General features: G+C 38.5%; 1 protein-coding gene across 3 annotated transcripts in view; it reads left to right on the top strand.

The window, feature by feature from the left end:
- plch1 (phospholipase C, eta 1) overlaps positions 1-19,352 on the top strand; it is a 97,878-nt gene that overhangs the window by 55,407 nt on the left and 23,119 nt on the right. For all 3 annotated transcript variants that reach the window (XM_059946347.1, XM_059946355.1, XM_059946363.1), the window contains 5 exons: positions 3,814-3,972; positions 13,831-13,914; positions 14,136-14,224; positions 15,705-15,802; positions 16,894-17,073. In XM_059946347.1, the coding sequence (XP_059802330.1) occupies positions 3,814-3,972; positions 13,831-13,914; positions 14,136-14,224; positions 15,705-15,802; positions 16,894-17,073 (610 nt within the window). The remainder of the gene's footprint in view (positions 1-3,813; positions 3,973-13,830; positions 13,915-14,135; positions 14,225-15,704; positions 15,803-16,893; positions 17,074-19,352) is intronic.

The following is a 19,352-nucleotide window of genomic DNA, read 5'->3' as shown; positions in this document are numbered from 1 at the left end:
TCCCAAGTAGATTGGAGGGGGATACTGGTGGGGATGATGGCGGAGAAGAGGGACCTGAATTTTCTGGGAATAGTACAAGGTGCAGAATACATATGTCCCATAGAAGAAGTTGTTCTCAAATGGCAGGGGTAGACAACCATGGTTGACAAAGGAAGTTAAGGACTGCAAAGTGCCAAGGAGAGGGCATATAGTGTAGCAAAAGTGAGTGGAAAGTTGAATAAGTGGGATGTTTTTAAAATCCAACAAAAGACAACTAGAAAGCCATAAGAAGGGAAAAGATAAAATATGAGGGCAAACTAGCCAATAAAATCAAGTAGCATACTAAAAGTTTTTTCAGTTATATAAAAAGTAAAAGAGAAGTGAGAGTTGACATTGGACCACTGGAAGATGATGCTGGTGAGATAGTAATGGGAGACAAAGAAATGGCAGATGAACCGAATAAGTACCTTGCATCAGTTTTCACTGTGGAAGACACTAGCAGTGTGCTAGAAGTCTGTGTGTGTCAGGCACAGGAGTGAATGTCATTGCCATTGCAAATGAAAAAGTACAAGGCAAACTGAAAATCTTAAGGTTGATAAGTCACCTGGACCAGATGGACTACATCCCAGAGTTCTGAAACAGCTTGCTGAAGAGACAGCAGATGCATTGTTATGATTGTTCAAGGATCACTTGATTCTGGCATGGACCTGGAGGACTGGAGAACTGCAAATGTCATTCCACTCTTTCAAAAGGGAGGAAGGCAAAAGAAAGGAAATTATAGGCCAAATCTCAGTGGTTAGGAAAGTATGGAGGCTATTATTAAGGATGAGGTTTTCTTCGGTACTTGGAGACTAATGGTTTCTGTAAATGGAAACCTTGCCTGTCAAATCTGTTGAAGTTCTTCGAGGAAGTAACAAGCAGGGTGGACAAAGGCAGTGGATGCCATTTACTTGGATTATCAGAGAGCATTTGATAAGATGCCACACATGGGGCTGCTTAACAAGATAAAATCCCATGGCATTACTTTAAAGATACAGGCGTGTAAAGAGGAATGGCTGACAGGCAGGAGGAAGCAAGTGGGAATAAGGACAGTCTTTTCTAGTTGGCTGCCAGTGACGAGTGGTGTTCCTCAGAAGCTAGTATTGTGTTCGCTACTTTTCACATTGTTTGTCAGTTATTAATATAATAGAATTGATGGCTTTGTGGCAAAGTTTGCAGATCATACAAAGATAGGTGGAGGGGTAGGTAGTACTGAGGAAGCAATGTGATTGCAGAAGGACGTAGATAAATTGGAAGAATGGGCATAATGCATTTAGGTAAAAGGAACAAAAATGCAGACTATTAACTAAATGGGGTGAAAATTCGAACATTAGAGGTGCAAAGAGACTTGGGGGTCCTCATGCAAGACTCCCAGCAGGTTAATTTACAGGTTGAGTCTGTGGTAAAGAAGGCAAATGCAATGTTGGCATACATTTCAATGGGAATGGAATATAAAAGCAAGGAGATAATGCTGAGGCTTTTTAAGACACTAGTCAGGTCACACTTGGAGTATTGTCAACAGTTTTGGGCCCCATGTCTCAGAAAGGGTATGTCATCATTGGAGAGAGCCAGAGGAGGTTCACTGGAATTTAGAAGAATGCGAGGGTATCTCATTGAAACCTACTGAATGTTGAGGGGATGAGATAAAGTGGATGTGAGAGGATGTTTCCTCTGGTGGTGGTAACCAGTGATAGAGGGCACAACCTCAAAATTGAGGGGCAACCCTTTAGAACAGAAGTAAGGATTTTTTTTTAGCCAGAGAGTGGTGAATCTGTGGAATGCTCTGCCACAGACCGTCATGGAGACTAAGACCATGGGTATATTTAAAGTGAAAACTGATAGTTTCCTGATTGATCAGGGCATCAAAGATTATGGTGAGACGGCAGTTAGATGGGATTGAGTGGGATCTGGGGTCAGCTATGATGGAATGGCGGAGCAGCTTCGATGAGCTGAATTGCCTAATTCTGCTCCTATGTCTTATTATTAAATGGAGCAGACTTGATGGCCAGGTGGCCTATCATGGTCTTACACTGCTAAATTATATAATCTAATATGCTTATTAATCACTTCCTTTTACTATCACATTTTTCTTTTGTGCAATCTGAACTTCAAATATTTTTGATTGCCTTGGTTAATTCAGCCATGAGAGTTTTCTATTTCGAGTAGATTTACCTCTACTTTTTATCCTCAGATTTGTAACCTTGTATTTTGAAGCAATTTTTGCAAGGCAGTCCATCAATATTTTGATGGTATTTAACTGTGATATTGGAATAATTTAGTTTTGTGTCTAATGTGTACTAAAAGCTGAATGAAGTTTAGGCAAATCAAATTAAGGTGTGATTACATTTGACAAATTAGTTTAAAGTGCATAATATATTCTTTGAAAAAATATTCCTTTAATTTACTTAAGACTTTCATAGATAGAAACTATACCCCATGCTACTTCACATCACTGTATTACTTACATCACTCCATAATACCTGGAACACCACTAACTCAGTATTATATAAATTGCTCAAAGTGTACATTGGAAAAAATGTTAAATAAAGTGATTCCAGTCTTTTCATTCCAATCAACAGACTACATAATAGAGCTAAAGCAAATGAAGCCTGGCATAAGTAGTCAAATATGGTATCAAATGTAGATTCCAAATATAGAGCTGAAGGATTCTCTTGGATCTGATTCTCTTTTCTGACCATGTAATACAGAGTGTTAAAGGCGATCTAGTTAGAACATAGAACAGACATACTTTATTGATCCTGAGGGAAATTTGGTTTTGTTACAGTCGCACCAACCAAGAATAGTGTAGAAATATAGCAATATAAAACCATAAATAACCATACAGTACAGCACAGGAACAGCTCTTTGACACAGGATTTTGTGCTGAACCAAGTAAATTAGTAGTCAAATGGCAACTAAACCAATCTTACATGTCAAATGTGGACTTGCCCAAAAACAGCTGTCCCCAATTAACTTTCCCTAGTTTTGCTAATACTCTTGTAATTTACCCCGCTCCAATTCCAATGCAATTTACCCTGTTGAGCACACTCTCAACACAGTCTCATGCTTTTGCATTTCCTTCACATTGCATTAAGTGTATGATCAACCACTGATTCTGCTTTAACCATTCTCTGTTATGGTTAAAATGTTAAGATTTAGTATGTACAGTGGACAAAACACAGGTCAATGTACTTTAAAGAGAGATACAACATTTGAGTGATGAGGTTTTCTCTGGCAATTAGGTTATCCTTAAGATATTTACTGGTATCATTACTACTTTGTTACCCATATCACTTAAAATAGCATGCATTTAAGTTGTTTCAAGCACTTGATAGAAAGAATATTAAATAAATCAAAATAATTTATTTGTTTTCCGTTCAGTAGTATCCTTCATCTGTGGGGATATTAATACAATAATTGAAGCAACGTCTCTCAAACCTTAAGTTACAGTGATTAATTGTGCATTTACTTTTGCTACAAACTGTAACAACTTTCTCATTAAGAGCTCCTTTGAAGTAGTAGCCAGCTAGAATTATTAATACTGGAGCTCAATCTGAACGTTTAAGTAATGTAATATTTTTTGTTGTGAGTTCTTGACACTAAAAGGCCGATTTCATTTTAAAAAAATGCAGAAAGAGATCAAGAAGAATCAAGATAAATTTGATTGGATTTAATTGTATGCCTTCCTGGTTTCAAGAGAGCTAGAATTGTTATTTCAGTTATTAAATTTCTTATTTCAGCAGCTGCTTTGGAACACCACTAACTCAATATTATATTCAAATGTACCCTATACAGGGCAGTGCTGCAAACCACCATCAAGTGGAATGTCTAATCAGAAAGAAACTGGATTTGTTACTGAATGAGTCTCAACAAGATAAGGAAAATCCAGATCAGCCTACAGTCTGTGCACTCCTGAGGGTGACACACAAAGGTCTAAATGACAACCTACAACAGGTAACATTTACATAATTGGGCATAATTTTCAATCTTTACAAGTATTCTGTGCCCACTATTGTTTAACTTCAAATGGGAGGAGGGTGAAGACAGTTCCAATAAATCTTTGCTTTGGTGTCATCCATTTATTTTTTTTTTTAACAATTATATTCTTTCAAAACAACTTAATCATTAATTCAAAAGTTTTAAAGCTGTGGTTGACAATATTTTTTTCTGCTTGTGACCCATTTGTGACATTCATTTACTTCTGTGTCTTCACTCTTCTTTTGGTCAGCTGTATGAATTTTTCTAATATACAGTCAGTATTTATGTTTTAACAGGTTATAGGTATAATGTTACAGGAGTATATGAGAAATAAATCTATTTCAAAGCTCTGAACATGATCAGAGAGATCCTTCTGACACAAACTAGTGAGTTTTTGATTATCTGGTTGCAACTTGGTTAAAAGTAATGCAGGAGAACAAAGATATTGCTTCCTGAATACTTTTGGGTGTATCTTATGGATTTTGGGCCACTGATCATGAAAATCACTTTGAAATTCCCTATGACACACCATGTTTTTGAAATCACATATGTTTGTTATTGTAATTCATAATTCAAGTCAGTTAAAATGTTGCCCATAATGTAGGCTAAAAAGTTTTTTTTTCTCTTGTCCAGGCATGCCTGGGCATGCTTAAGCAGGACAGATGCTGCATGGCAGGACAGGTTTCAGAAAGGTTATAAAAGCATCATGCACACACCTTTCTATGCATTGTGTTAACATGTATATTGGTTTGCAGTCACATTGATGCATGTGCTCTACGCACATAGCATATTGTATATAGTAATAATAAAGTAATTATACTTTCAGGAGTATTTGTGATAGCAAAATGTCTCACCAATGTTGCAACAGCCGTGATGCTTTCTGTTATATTTGTGGTGAGTATATGCTTAAATCTCAAAGATACAATGTAGAGATAGAGCATGACTCCTCTTATTAAGAAAGCCTATGAGCTCTACTTTGGGTGTAAAATTGGGGACCAAGTCAAAGCCTGGACTCCTCACAATTGTTGTGCAACATGTGCTGTCAATCTTAGAGCTGGGCTCAGGAGTACTCAGAAGTAAATCCTGTTCACTATCCTGATATGGTGAGAGCAGAAAGATCATGTGAACAGATGACTACTTCTGTCTGACCAGTGTGTCTGATTTCTTGCTAAAAACAAGAAATCCATTGAATACCCTGATCTTCCTTCAGCCATGAGCCCTGTGCCGCATGATGATCGTCTTCCAGTACCAAAACCACCAGAGACATGGAGTCTAGAGGAGGCAGCAAAGATGCCAGGAATGGAAAATGATACAGATCCACATTTTGAACCCTTTATGTCTGAGTTAAATGACATGGTCATGGACTTGGGTTTGTCAAAAAAATTTTCATGGAGAATTTCGATATTGGAGACAGATGTTTCCCAGAATAACTGATCCCAAGATTAAGGAAGGCATTTTTGTTGGTCCACAAATCAGACAGGTTATCAATGGCAGACAATTTGAAGAACTAGTGGGACCAGAGAAAATCACATGGAAAGCATTTAAAGATGTTGTTGAAAGTTTTCTTGGCACCTACAGGGCACCAAAATACATCCAGCTGATTGACAACATGCTTCAAAAATACAAAAACATGACGTGCAACATGTCACTAAAGATTAACTTTCTGCATTCCCATTTAGATTTCTTCCCTGCAAATCTTGGTGCTGTTTTAGATAGGCATGGTGAAAGGTTTCACCACGATGTTGCAGTCACGGAGAAACAGCATCATGGCAACTGGAATCCATCAATGTTGGCTGATTATTGTTGGACACTTAAGTGAGAAGCCTCAGACACTGAGTACAAATGAGAATCATTAACAAAACATTTTTAGTTCAGTTGTGCATACTATTGAAAAGCTTCTGTACCGTTATGCAATTAAACACATTATATTCAATAAAAGTTAGTTTCTTGTTTCTCCAAATTCCTACATGCTACAAGTAGTCTGAAATAATATTTGTTTACAGCTTTAAGCGATCTATTATAAACAACAAAACATTCTGAGGAAGTAACACTTCGGAAAAAATTTGTTGTTTAGTATAATTGAAGATCACCTTTTTCACAATGTAATGATAGTTATAAACTTTTGTTAGCAGTTGATGAGTGTGACTAAAACCACATTCAACTAGATAAGAGATGCAAACTCTAATTAAAACAATTTTGCTTTCTCCCGGACCTGTGGAAACTGAATATCACTCGTTATCGAGAAATTTTGCTTGCTGCGTTTAAATTTTGCTCGAGCTGTTATATCACTCTGCAGCTCAATAAGACATTCTTGCAATGTCGTGTCAACATCATTCGCATTCACCCCAGATGGATCCACCACCCAGGCTGGAATATGCATCTCCAGCAGGTCTCTATACCAAAACTGCCTATCAGTGTGCACTTGTTTCAACTAATGAAGATGTATAATCATATTATCATCTTGCAATTCTATTTTAAGGGTGGCCAAAGAAGGAAGTTGCATTACTCATGACATCCAAATCTGCTGCTGAAAAGTTTGAGTTTTCCAAAGAAAGTGATAAGGGCCTCTTTGCATGATAAACAATTGCAGATTTTTCCTTGTAAGAGTTTTTCAACTATATCTAACAAGTAAAATGTGTCAGTGACAATTTGCTCTACAAGCTGCTTATTTTCCTATTGATTTTATTCAGGATTCAAAGTAAATTACATATTAATTTCTTTTTTTATTTATATGTTTTAGTCACATTTCATTAAAACAGTAAACTTATCATGGCCCATTCAGAAACCCCACTGGCCCCCCAGTTTCTTGTTATTTTTTACACATGGCCATTATGAAACTGGACATTGTTAACAAATTATGTACGTAATCCTCTCACCATGGCTCATAATAAACTAAGCTAGTTTGGTGCCTCTGGCTAACAGCCATGTGACAGAGCATTGCATGGGTAACAGTGAGACGGCCATCTCCAATAAGCAACACACGTCTAGGGTTGGTATGATTCAAGTGCAACCAAACAGGAAAGTCGGAATGTTCTGTTGAGGGAATGGAAATTATGGTGAATGCTGTATAAATGCTGTCTCATGCAAAGTTATCATTAGCTGGGAAATAACAGAACTAATACTGGAATAAACTTAAAGTGGAAGTGTATTTACAGTTATTTCGACTTTAATCACAGTTAACAGAAAAGGGGCCCTTTACAGTTAGACCTGTCTAAATGTGCACACAAATGTTGGAGCTCATTACTGGATAGTTGGGTGCTTTGCTTTAATCACTCACGGTGCTGAGCCCATGTTCTGCATGAAAGGTACCAACCACAGTTTGATCTTACCTCGAAGACTGTTACGAATGAACTGGCTAACTTAGAAGTATTGGCATTTCCTCCTTGGAACCATTCATCTGCACTAAGCATTTCTTACAACCGTGTCTCTCCGGGCAGGGTTCTGCAAGCATCTTCCCTTGTGCTCCTCTCTGTACCTCCTCCTCCTTCCAACACCTGTTGAAAAAATGACTTAAAATCAACCCACTTTCTCCTAGGTGCCACCAATCTCTCTTGAATGTTATGTGGCATCCCACTGGACAGAATGTTATCAACAACCCCGATTAGCTAACAGGACATTCCCAATTTGATCAAATGACTCCTTATCTTAGGAGAAACCAAATACTATTCTGTAAAGCTTAATTAACAAAACATACTGTGTTTTATAGAAAAGCTGCAGAAAATAAAATATCTAACAGCATGACCAAAGGAATACAGTAAAACATGTTCTAAACCAGGCATACATGTACTTTATAAAACTATATTGCTTATTCTAGTAAAACCCTGGAGACAGTGAACTTTGACAGGTTACCACTGAGGATTAAAAAAGACTTCAGCACCTTTTTCAGAGTTTCTTGCTGCATTGTTGCATCACATCTCCAACAAACTTCCTGTGAGGGTGAAGTTGCTCAACCTATCCCAACTGGACTCCAAGACCAAAGTTATCTAAATGTCAGAAGTCGGGCTGCGTTATGTAGATCACACCTGCAATTGTGCATACTGGGATGTTATCATTAAAGCTCTCGATGAGATAAGTATTGCACTCAACATCTGCAAAGTAAATATCCTGTAACAGCATGGTCCAGAGCGGAATCAAATCAGCCTCTTTACTGAGGGACTGCCTAAAGAAAGAAACTCAAAATCAGTATTCTGCTGAGTCTTGTGGATACTGTACACGAAAATTATTGTTCTGTAATTCCTTGCAAATATTTCTCAAACTATGGGTTAATGTATTGCATTGCCCTGGAAACAGGTGAAGAGATCAATGTATTATACAGTGTTTGTTCAATTCATTGTGGGCGGCCTACCTGCTTGCTGTTATATCCACCGGTGCAAACCATGCCATTGTTGGTTAGTACTTCCAAGGGGAAGCCAAGTGTAGGGAGTTGTGTAACTTCCAGACCGGTGCCTTCCGGGACCTTTTGGTGACGTTCAGTCATCATGACTTACTAAGCAATTGGCAAAGGCCAAAAAAATAAACTTAGGTGTGAGTAGACCAGTGTTAGAGTGGAAGATCTGAGACTTTAGCTCAAAGCTTAGGAGAGAAGAGGCCAAGGCTGAAGATAGTAAGTTTCTTTCCATCTTTCTCTATTTGTGTATAGCTATCACAGTGAGAATGAGCCTTGAGTCAGAAATGTGCTCTTCATGCCAGATGTGGGTGTTCTGGGAGAGCTCCAGTGTCTAATAACTACATCTACATGAAGTGCAGGTCTGGCAAACCATGTTGGGAAACTGGAGCTGCAGCCGGATGATCTTCAGCTTGTACAGGAGAATGAAGAGATGATAGATATTTGCTGCAGGGAAGATGTCACCACTAAGCTGCAGGAAGTAGGTTGCTGGCTGACTGTCAGGAGAGGGAAAGGAACTAGGCAGACAGTGCAGGGTACCCTTCTGGCCATTCCCCTCAAAAATAATTATACCAGTTGGGATGGGACCTAGCAGGGTAAAACCACAAAAACTAGGTCTCTGGCTTGGAGTCTGGCTCTGTGGCTCAGAACGGAAGGGAGGAAGGAGAGGAGCACAGTGGTGATGGGGGATTCAATAATTAAGGAGCAGACAGGAGATTCTGTAGATGTGAAAAAGCCACCTGGATGCTATGTTGCCTCTTAGTTGCTAGGGTCGGAGACATCTCAGATCACATCCGTAGCATTCCAAAGGGGGAGTGTGAGCAGCCAGAAGTCACGGTACATATGGTACCAACAACATAGGTAGGAAAAGGAATGAGGTCCTTCAGAGAGAATAAAGGGAGAGAGAAAGCTGAAAAGCAGGACCTCAGATGTTATAATCTCTGGATTGCTGCCTGTGCCACATGCCAGTAAAGGTAAAAATAGGATGGTTTGGTAGACAAATGTTTGGCTGAAGAATTGGTACAGGGATAGGGTTTCAGATCTCTGGATCATTGCAATTGCTTCTGGGGAAGCTTGAGATATACAAATGGGATAAGTTACACCTGAACTTGAGGGGGACTGATGCCCTTGCAGGCAGGTTTACTGGAACTGTTGGCAGGAGGATGAGAGCCAAAATGATAGACCAGAGGATGGAGCAGTTGGTGTAAAGGTAGATTTCTGGATCATTGAGATCTCTTCTGGGGAAGGTATGACTTGTGTCAAAAGGATGGGTTGCACCTGAATTTAAGAGGGACCAATATCCTTACAGGCAGATTTGTGGGAGCTTTTGGGGAGGGTTTAAACTAGTTTAACAGAGGTATGACAACAAGAGCGATAGGTCAGAGATCACAGCAGTTGGTGTTCAGGTAGATGCAACCTGCAGAGATTTTGAGAAAAGTAGGGGGTTGATAGGGCAATATTGCAGTCAGTGTGAAGGACTGAAGTGTGCTTGTCTTAACGCAAGGTGTATCAGGAACAAGGCTAATGAAGTTAGCATGAGTCAGTACATGTAACTACAATGTTATGGCCATTATGGAGACTTGGCTGTCAAACGGCAGGAATAGCTGCTGGATTCTCTGGGGTTTACATGTTTCAAAAGGAACAAGGAGAGAGGTAAAGGTGCTGAGGGAGTGGCATTATTAAACAGGCTCAGGATCACAGTGCAGATTGGAAGGATTCCTGACTTAATGTGTAGACAGATAGACTAGCGGAGAGGCCATATTGGATTTTATGTGAATTAATGAGCCAGGTCAGGTGTCAGAGCATTTCGGAGACAGTAATATCAACTTTTCCTGATCTTGGACAGGGGTAGAAGCAGATGGTACAGGAAAGAAGTAGGGAAAAGGATGTTAGGGTGATATGTGGAACACTTAATCAAGAGGAAGAAAGGAACTTTTTAAGGTTTAGGAAGCAAAGATTAGACAGGGCTCCAGAGGGTTACAGAGTTGCCATGAAAGAGCTGAAGGATGGACTTAGGAGAACAAGAAAGGGGCATGAGAAGGCCATGGCAAGTAGGTTTGAGAAAAACCCTATGAGGAACAGGAAGATAGCCAGAGTTGAGGGTAAGATCAATCAGGGATGGTAAAGGAAATGTGCATGGAGTCTTACGAGGTAGGGGAGGTCCTCAATTTGCTTCAGTATTCATCAGCGAGAGGAATGTTGACAATTGTGAGAACAGTGTAAAACAGGCTGATATGTTTGAACGTGTTGATGTTTAGAAAGTGGATGTGCTAAAACTTTTGAAATTCATTAAGACAGGTAAATCCCCTGGGCTAGATGGGATATACAACATGTGACTATAGGAAACGAGAAGAAATTGCTTCACCTTTGGCGTTGGTTTTTGCATCCTCACTGACCAAAGGAGACTGGAGGTTAACTAATTTTATCCCTTTGTTCAAGAAATAGAGTATGGAAGACCATGGGAATTATTGAGTCTTGCTTCAATGATGGGCAAATGATCGGAGACGATGCCTAGAGAAATGATTTATGAATATTTGGAGAAGCCATCCGATTAGGGATATTCAGCATGCTTTGTGAGGGGCAGGACATGTTTCAGGAGCCTGACTGAATTCTTTGAGGATGTAATAAGTGGAGTGATGGATGTGGCGTATATGGATTTTAGTAGCACATTTGATAAGGTTCCCGTAGTAGGCTTATTCAGAAAGTCAGGAAGCATGTAATCCAGGGCAACTTGGATACAGAATTGTCTTGCCCACAGAATGCAGAGAGTGGTAATAGATGAGAATATTCTACCTGGAGCTGGTGACCAGTGGTGTTCCGCAGGGATCTGTTCCTGGGTCTCCTGCTCTTTGTGATGTCCTGGATGAGGAAGTGGAAGGGTGGGTTAGTAAGTTTGCAGATGACACAAAGGTTAGTGGAGTTGTGGATGGTATGGAGGACCGTTATAGATTGCAATGGGATAGTGACAGGATGAAGAAGTGGCAGGTAGATTTCAGCTCAGAAAAGTATGAAGAGATTCATTTTAGAAGGTCCAGTTTGAAGGCAGAACACAGGACTAATGGCAGGATTCTTAGTTAAGCATAATGGAGGAAGAGGGATTTAGGGGTCCATGTCCCTCAAAGTTGGCACGCAGGTTGTTAGGTTGTTTAAGAAGGCGTATGGTATGTTGGTCTTTATTAGTTGAGGGATTGAGTTCAAGAGCTGCAAGGTGATGATATAGTTCTATAAAACCATAGTAAGACCACACTTGGAAAACTGTGTTTAGTTCTGTTTGCTTCATCATAGGGAAGATGTGGAAGCTTTAGAAAGAATGTAAAGAAGATATACATGAATGCTACCTGGACTAGAGGGTATGTCTTAGGTTGAGTGAGCTAGAGCTCTTCTCTTCAAAGTTCAAAGTAAATTTTTTATCAGAGTACATATACAACCCTGAGATTAATTTTCTTGCAGGAATTCATAGTAAATACAAGAAGTACAATAGAATTAATGAAAGACTACCCTCAGAGGTGCAAAGGGACTTGGGAGTCCTTGTGCAGGATTCCCTATAGGTTAACTTTTCAGGTTTACTTTGTGGTAAGGAAGGCAAAAGCAATGTTAGCATTTATTTTGAGAGGACTAGAATATAAAAGCAAGGATGTAATTCTGAGGCTTTATAAGGCATCGGTCAGAATGCACTTGGAGAATTGTGAGTAGTTTTGGCCTCTTTATCTAAGAAAAGATGCAAAGACTTTTGGAGGATCCAGAGGAAGTTTACGAGATTTATTCCAGGAATGAAAGCAGTGTTTGATGGCTCTGGGCCTATACTTGGCTGGAGTTTTAAGAATGAAGGGTGATCTCACAGAAACCTATCGAATATTGAAAGATGGCACCTGCGTACAATGCTTCTTCAATTGACATCTTCTGAATGGATCATGAAACCATATACTGTGTTTCACTTCTTTTATGTGGTTTCGTTTGTTTTTCATCCTGAGTGTTATTCTGGACTGCTGGAGCCTGTGATTTGCAGTTTGGTGATCATTTGGGTGTTTCAGCACACTGCAGTCTCTGAGGAGATTCTAGGAGGCAGAGGCAGCATCTGGGAACTTTGTGGCAAGAAGGCTGCAAGCCAATGTTCGACTCCATTTCACTGATTAAATCTTAAAGCTTACAATATTTGCCAATTATAGCGATGAGAGAATTTGAAACATCCGTTGCCTGCCTTTTTATTGCTGGTGAGATTGCCCTGCTATGGAGAGGGAGAATGTCACCCAGATTTTCTGCAGTTTGGATGTGGACTTGAACTGTGATTTCTTTTCAGTCTTATGTTTGTTTTGTATTCTGTGTTTCTTGTCTGATCTTTCTCATTTTTTGTGTGCAGGGAGGTGGGATTTGGGGGTTGATGATCATGCTGCCTCTCTTTCTTGGTTTCATGGCTATCTGGAGAAGTATTATTTCAAAGCTTGTATACTTTGATAATAAATGAACCTTTGACTATTTACGAAGTATGAAGTTATTCCATATTATTTTTGAATGCCTTTGAAATTTTAGTGTCACATTGATCCATAGTTACTGACCAAAAAATGTCATGCATAATTATAATTCTACACAGTTTTAAATTGAAATGGATTTACAATGTTGTTGTTTTATAGTGAGGTCAGTACTTCAGTTTTTGCCTTATTCTTACTGTGCACCCTGTGAAATTATTGTTAAAACTTTATCTTTTTCTTTTTGGTGTACTGTTTGTCAGAATTTTAATGTCATTTACTATTTAGTTATTTTGAGGACCTAGCTGTGATGTCAAGATTTGCACCAAAGTGATACCTGAGAGTAAACAATATCAAACAAGAGTTCCATAGCACAAAGTCTACTAGATCTTTGTCAATAGTTTTATTCTTAAGCAGTAGGGAACATCACTGCCTTTACCGTGACTGCAAAATCCAGCCATTTTATTCTATCTAATCAGACTGGACATAACACCAGGTCTGAGAGGGCAAGAGGGCACTCAGAGTATTTTCAAATTTAATTTTTCATTATTTCTTGTATTTCTTTCTTTCATCAATGCTTCTCATAACATATTTCCTGGGCAAAAATAATTACAAGCAACAATAATTTTGATCAGTGATGCATAGAAATATGTCTGAGTGGTTTGCCGACTGATTCCAGGACTCATATTAGAAAAATCAGGAAAATGTGATGACAAACCCATTTTCTAACAATTTAAGACAGACTTCTGTTGTAAAGAGTGAGAGTGCAGCATTAGTTAATCAATTCTAAGACAGCCAAACCTGAAGTAAGATAAATAGTTTCTCCTTTTTATTTAGCAATTGAATGACTATGACCCAGGGTAACCATGTACCCTGCACAACACTGTGCCATTAAAGTTAAACTGTTTTGCGGTATCATGTGACACACATAAACTTATTTCATAGTGTAAATTTGGCTGCTTTAAATTTTCTTTTCTACCCTTCTAGAAATCACATCCTAAAGAAATTATGAAAGAAAGTGGGAAGAAATTTCACAGCAATTCATTTATCAGCACCTTTTCTAAACAGAAGGTAGGATATTGTTGATTTTATTCAATAGAACAAATATGATAGAGCTATTATATAAAACATTATTGAAGCAATTAAAATATATAACAAACTTATGCAATAAATTACTATGGTTACAAACAAAAGTATAAAATCTAGCAACCATATAACTAAAAACAAGTACAGTCAAAGTATTTGCATTTTCATTGAAGTGTTAATTGTGATTGTCTCTTTTACTGGATCAGAAAAGTACAAAATCCAAGGCAAAACTGTACAGTCCAAATGACGAGGATCAGCAGAATTTTCCTGGTAAAGAAGCTGGGCCAGGTTGCAGGTCAGTTAGCAGCCCTGCATTTTCACCCCCAAGAATACTTAACAATACTTAAAGCTGCTATATATATTTAATGAATCTTTCATTTACTTTTTGAAAGAATCATTGTTACTAAAATATATCTGGTGAATGTATGATTATTGTTTTAATTCTTTTCTTAACATGTTTGATTACTATAAGTTAATTTTAATAAAATTATATTTATGCTTACACATTGTATCAATTAAATTTATCATACAATGGGGGAAGGAAAAACATTGCATGTACTAAAATTCTGGATATAAAAGCAGATAGTGATTTAACTCTGCAATATCAGAAATCAAAACATTAAAACAAATAAGTAATTCAGGGGTATGGAGTAAGGAAAGTGGCACTCAGGTAAATGATCAGACATGTTCTTACTGAATGGTGGAACAAGTATAAAGACCAAATGTAAACTCCTGCTTTTATGTCCTTCTCATCTGTATTAGTGAAATCCGGATGCAGATTAAGCATTCATGTTACAGAGCAGCCCAGTCCTGTCTTTAAAGATCCACCTTTTAGTGTTGTATTCTTGTTTCACCTAAACAATACCACATCTTTCTCTGTGACATTTGCAACTCACTGATCATAATAAACATTCATTTTCTCAGATGAATGCACTAACCATGCTGAAAGTACCTGTTCATGTTTCTTCTACCAGCATTCTCGATTTTACATACTTTTTTGTCCTTTTCAGATCTGCACAGACTTAGTCATATTTGATTGTTTCCTTGATTTCTTTCATTTTGCTCCTATCACTTTTGCTATTTAATCTGTTCTCTATCAAACATTTCATTCCCATTTTTTAAAAAAATCATCTAAACCTTCCAGTCAACAGCTTGTTTTTGAGAGAAAGGTGTGCATGTGAATACTATCTTTCAAATTCTTTAGAAAATTCTGCAGTGTGTTGCTGTCAATGAAATAATTTGAAATACGAATGAGAAAATATAAGGCTGTAGGGCTAATCGTGACATGTACTTAGATACAGCATTTGTGTGCCTGATGCAGCGATCTATCAATACTCCCAGCATTGTTATAAGTAGACTTATTTGACTTATTCTGTTTCTTACTTCAGGTTTGGCTGTTTTAGAATTGTTTAACTAATGTTACAGTCTCACTCTTTACAACAGATGCGTGTCATGAACTATTAGAAAATGGGCTTGTCATCATCCGTTTCTGAAGTTTTGTAATCAGAGTAATGGACTTGCTAGGCAAATCACTAAGGCATACTTCTGTGCATCACTGATCAAGATTATCATTGATCATGACCTATTTATCCCCCAGGAAATATGTTATGAAAAGGCATTAATAAAAACAGAATGAGTTGAATAATTAATAGAATAAATTGAGTAATAGAATTACTCAACATTTTTGGTCCTCTTCTTCCTGTAGAGTACTGAATTAGTTGATATTTCAACATCCTTTGTAAACATTGATAACTTATCATTGCATTATTATGTAGGTTAGGTCATCGCAAAAAAACAACGAAACTCTATCGTGGTCTATCTGACCTGGTTATATACACAAATTCTGTGACTTCTCAGGATCTCCTAGGGAAAGGTAAGGGATATCTCTAAGCCTGAAGCAACTTCAATTTGAAAAATGCTTCTGAAATAGCAGCAAAAGTTTCTGCAGTGAAGCAGGATTTCCACCTGAGTGGTTTAAAATATGGATTAAGTTCTTCCCTGCTGGAAATAATTGACTTGATAAAATGACAGATAAAGTATTTATTTACTGCTACACCTTATCAAGTGAATTCACTGGGAATCTGGCAAAGAATTCAAGATTGATTGGAATACTTTCTGGCAGTTGAAGTATATCATGCCTGCTTTTTTGCTAGGCACATTATCAACAAACAGATCCTCTACCTTCATTTCTGTCTGTAGTGAAGGTTGAATATTTGTTATGTAATGTTTTGAGGGCAAATGGCAAAGTGGATAAATTGAAATAATATACAGTACTGTGCAAAAGTCTTAGGGACATATATATAGCTAGGGTGCCTAAGACTTGTGCAATGCTGTAATAATTTTATGTAGTGCACTGTCGTGCTGCCTCAAACAAAAACAAATTTCTTGACATGTGAGTGATGACGAATCTGATTCTGATATGGGATTGTATTGTGTACTGGGAATGGGAAAGGGTTAGAAAGAGGAGAATCATGGTTGGGAAAATGGGGAGGGAGAGGGAAACACCAGAGAGAAATTCAATAATGGTCAATAAACCGATTGTTTGGAATCAGGTGACCTTGCCTGGCATTTCAGAGCTGGGAGGGTCTGCATCCCTGTCCCCCCCCCCCCCCCCACTCCCTCCCCGGCACTTCTCCTTTGCTACCTGTCTCCCACCCTTCCCACAGCACCCCACCCTCACCAGTCCCAACATCCTTTGCTCCCACCAGATTTTTAATTCACTCTCCACTCCATGAAGACGAATACAGTACTGTGCAAAAGTCCTAGACATCCACATATATATCTAGATTGCCTAAGACTTTTGTACAGTACTGTACAACCACACAGTCTGCTGCATTGCAACATTCATGTTGAGATCTATTTTTAAATTGCATAAAATTACACAAACCAAAAATAGCCATTGTTGCGAATGTCTGAATTTCACATATGTTGTATTTTCTAATCTTAAAATATATTTTTTAACAGGATCTGCTGGGAAGGTTTTATCCTTAAATGAGACTCAAGCCCATGAACTTTTACATCAAAAGCCTGAGCAATTTATTTGTTTTAACCAGAAACATCTCACCTGTGTATACCCATCAGCCTTCAGAATAGACTCAAGCAATTTTAACCCACAAGAATATTGGAATGTTGGTTGCCAGATGGGTAAGTATGCTTGTACATAAATATCTAATATCTAAATCAAATTTAATTGCACGTAAATTGGATTTAACCCTTTCATTGTGCACTAAGCTTTCATGTCATTTAATGCCATCGCTTCAATAGGGTTACCCACAAAATATCAGGTTTAAAATAATATCAACATTAAAACAATTAAAGTATTAAAACAATTCTTTAAGTGGCGTTTAGGGTAATTTACACCTAAAATGAAATTTTAAAGTGGAATCTGATGAAGTGACCTGGTTTAGATGACTGCAGCTTGTCAAGATAGCCATGCTTGAATCTCAATAGGGTCAACAACCCTTAAATAAATATTCACACGGCATCCAGGCAGGAGAAACACACACAACAGCATAACATATAGGAGAAGCATTGGCCATTCAGCCCATCAAATCTGCTCCACTATTCCAACATGGCTGATTTATTATCTCTCTCAACTCTATTCTCCTACTTACTCTCTGTTGCCTTTGATGCCCTTACTAATCAAGAACCTATCAACCTCTGCTTTAAATATTCCAAATACCATGGGATCCACAGCTATCTGCGGTAATGAATTACATGGATTCACCACCCTTTGGCTAAAGAAATTCCTCCTCATCTGTTCTAAATGGACGTCCCTCTATTCTGATGCTATGCTTTCTGGTCCTAGGCTCACCCATTATTGGAAACAACTTCAGCATATCCACTCTATTTAGGCCTTTCAATATTTGATGGGTTTTAATGGGATACCCCTGCATTCTTCTAAACTCCAGTAAGTACAGGCCCATAGCCATCAAATGCTCCTCAGGCGGTAACCCTTTCATCCCCGGAATCAAGGGAAGAGGTCTATTTTTCTTGGAAAGAGCACATCATCGATGCAAGAAGGAATACTGAACGAGGAGATCCACCAGAGCAATCCTGACCGGTGGTGATTCAAACAGTCTCCCCAGCAATGACAACGTCTCTATTTTTGTGCTGTCCGTTCAGTAAGGGGAACAGATGATCTATCTAGTTACCCTACAAAAACAAAACAGAATTTTTGTTTATTATAATGTTGCAGAATCGACGGTATGATGGCATGTCCTGATGGTTAACATAAAGAAGAGATAGTAGAGGTAGTAATTCAGGAGATAAAGATGCACGGTATCCAGGGTGAATTGCAAGTTGGGATTCATAACAGAAGTCAGGGTAGGGTGGGGGAAGGCTGTGACTTGGCTGGAGGTCTGTGACTAAGTGGTGTTCCACAGGATAAGTGCTGGGGCCTCTGCTTGTGATATATTTCAATGACTTGGATGAAAATGTAAAGGGGGTGGATTAGCAAGTTTGCAGATGACCCCTAGATTGAAGAGTTATGGCAGTGTAAAGGACTATGAAAGAATACAGCCAGGTAGAGATCAGTTACAGATATTTTTAGGGATACAGGTCAGAATAAGTCCTTCTGGCCCTTCGAGTCACATCACCCAGAAACCCACCAATCTTAACCCTAGCCTAACCACAGGACAATTCACAGGGACTGATTAACCTACTAACGAATACATCTTTACACTGGGAAGTATCAGAGGACTCGGAGGAAACCCATCCGCACACAGGAAGGAATACAGAAACTTGCTCACAGAGGACACTGGAGTTGAACTCTGACACCTGAGCAGTAATGGTGCCACACTAATTGCTATGCTATCATGACACCACGTGGCGCTACTGGCAGGGAAGTGGCTGATGGTGTTTAAGCTAGTGTTAGAAGTGTGAGATGTTTCACTTTAGATGGTCAACTGCAAGCAGTGAGTATACACTGATGGTGGACCTGCACTTTGTCTTCTTTTGCACATTTCTTGTTTGTCAGTCTTTGTTTACTTATAGTTTTTCATACATTCTATCTGATTATTAAATTTTTCCCTGTAAGAAAATTAATCTCAAGTAATATATGTTAACATATAGTACTTTGATAAAAAAATTTCTTTGAATTTTTGAGGTCCATAGTTCTTTGAAAGTCGCTGCATAAGTGCATGAAGTGGTAAAGAAGACGTATAGAATGCTGGCCTTCATTGGTAAGGGTTGAGTACAAAGTAAGGAAGTCTTGCTGCACGTATATAAAGCTTTAATCAGACTGCGCCTGGAGTATAGAGTATAGTTCTGGTTGTCCCAGTGCAGGAACAAAGAGGAGACAGTGCGGAATGGTTTATTAGGATGCTGCCTGGATTAGAGGGCATCTGGTATAAGGAAAGGTTGGACAGATTTGTGCTGTTCGCCCTAAAGGCTCAGAGGCTAAGGGGAAACCTAATGGAAGT

This window comes from Hypanus sabinus, chromosome 2 (genome assembly GCF_030144855.1).
Source record: "Hypanus sabinus isolate sHypSab1 chromosome 2, sHypSab1.hap1, whole genome shotgun sequence".
In the NCBI taxonomy this organism is placed as follows: Eukaryota; Metazoa; Chordata; class Chondrichthyes; order Myliobatiformes; family Dasyatidae; genus Hypanus; species Hypanus sabinus.
Note: the sequence above shows the minus strand (reverse complement) of the source record. Positions and strands in the feature narration are given on the sequence as shown.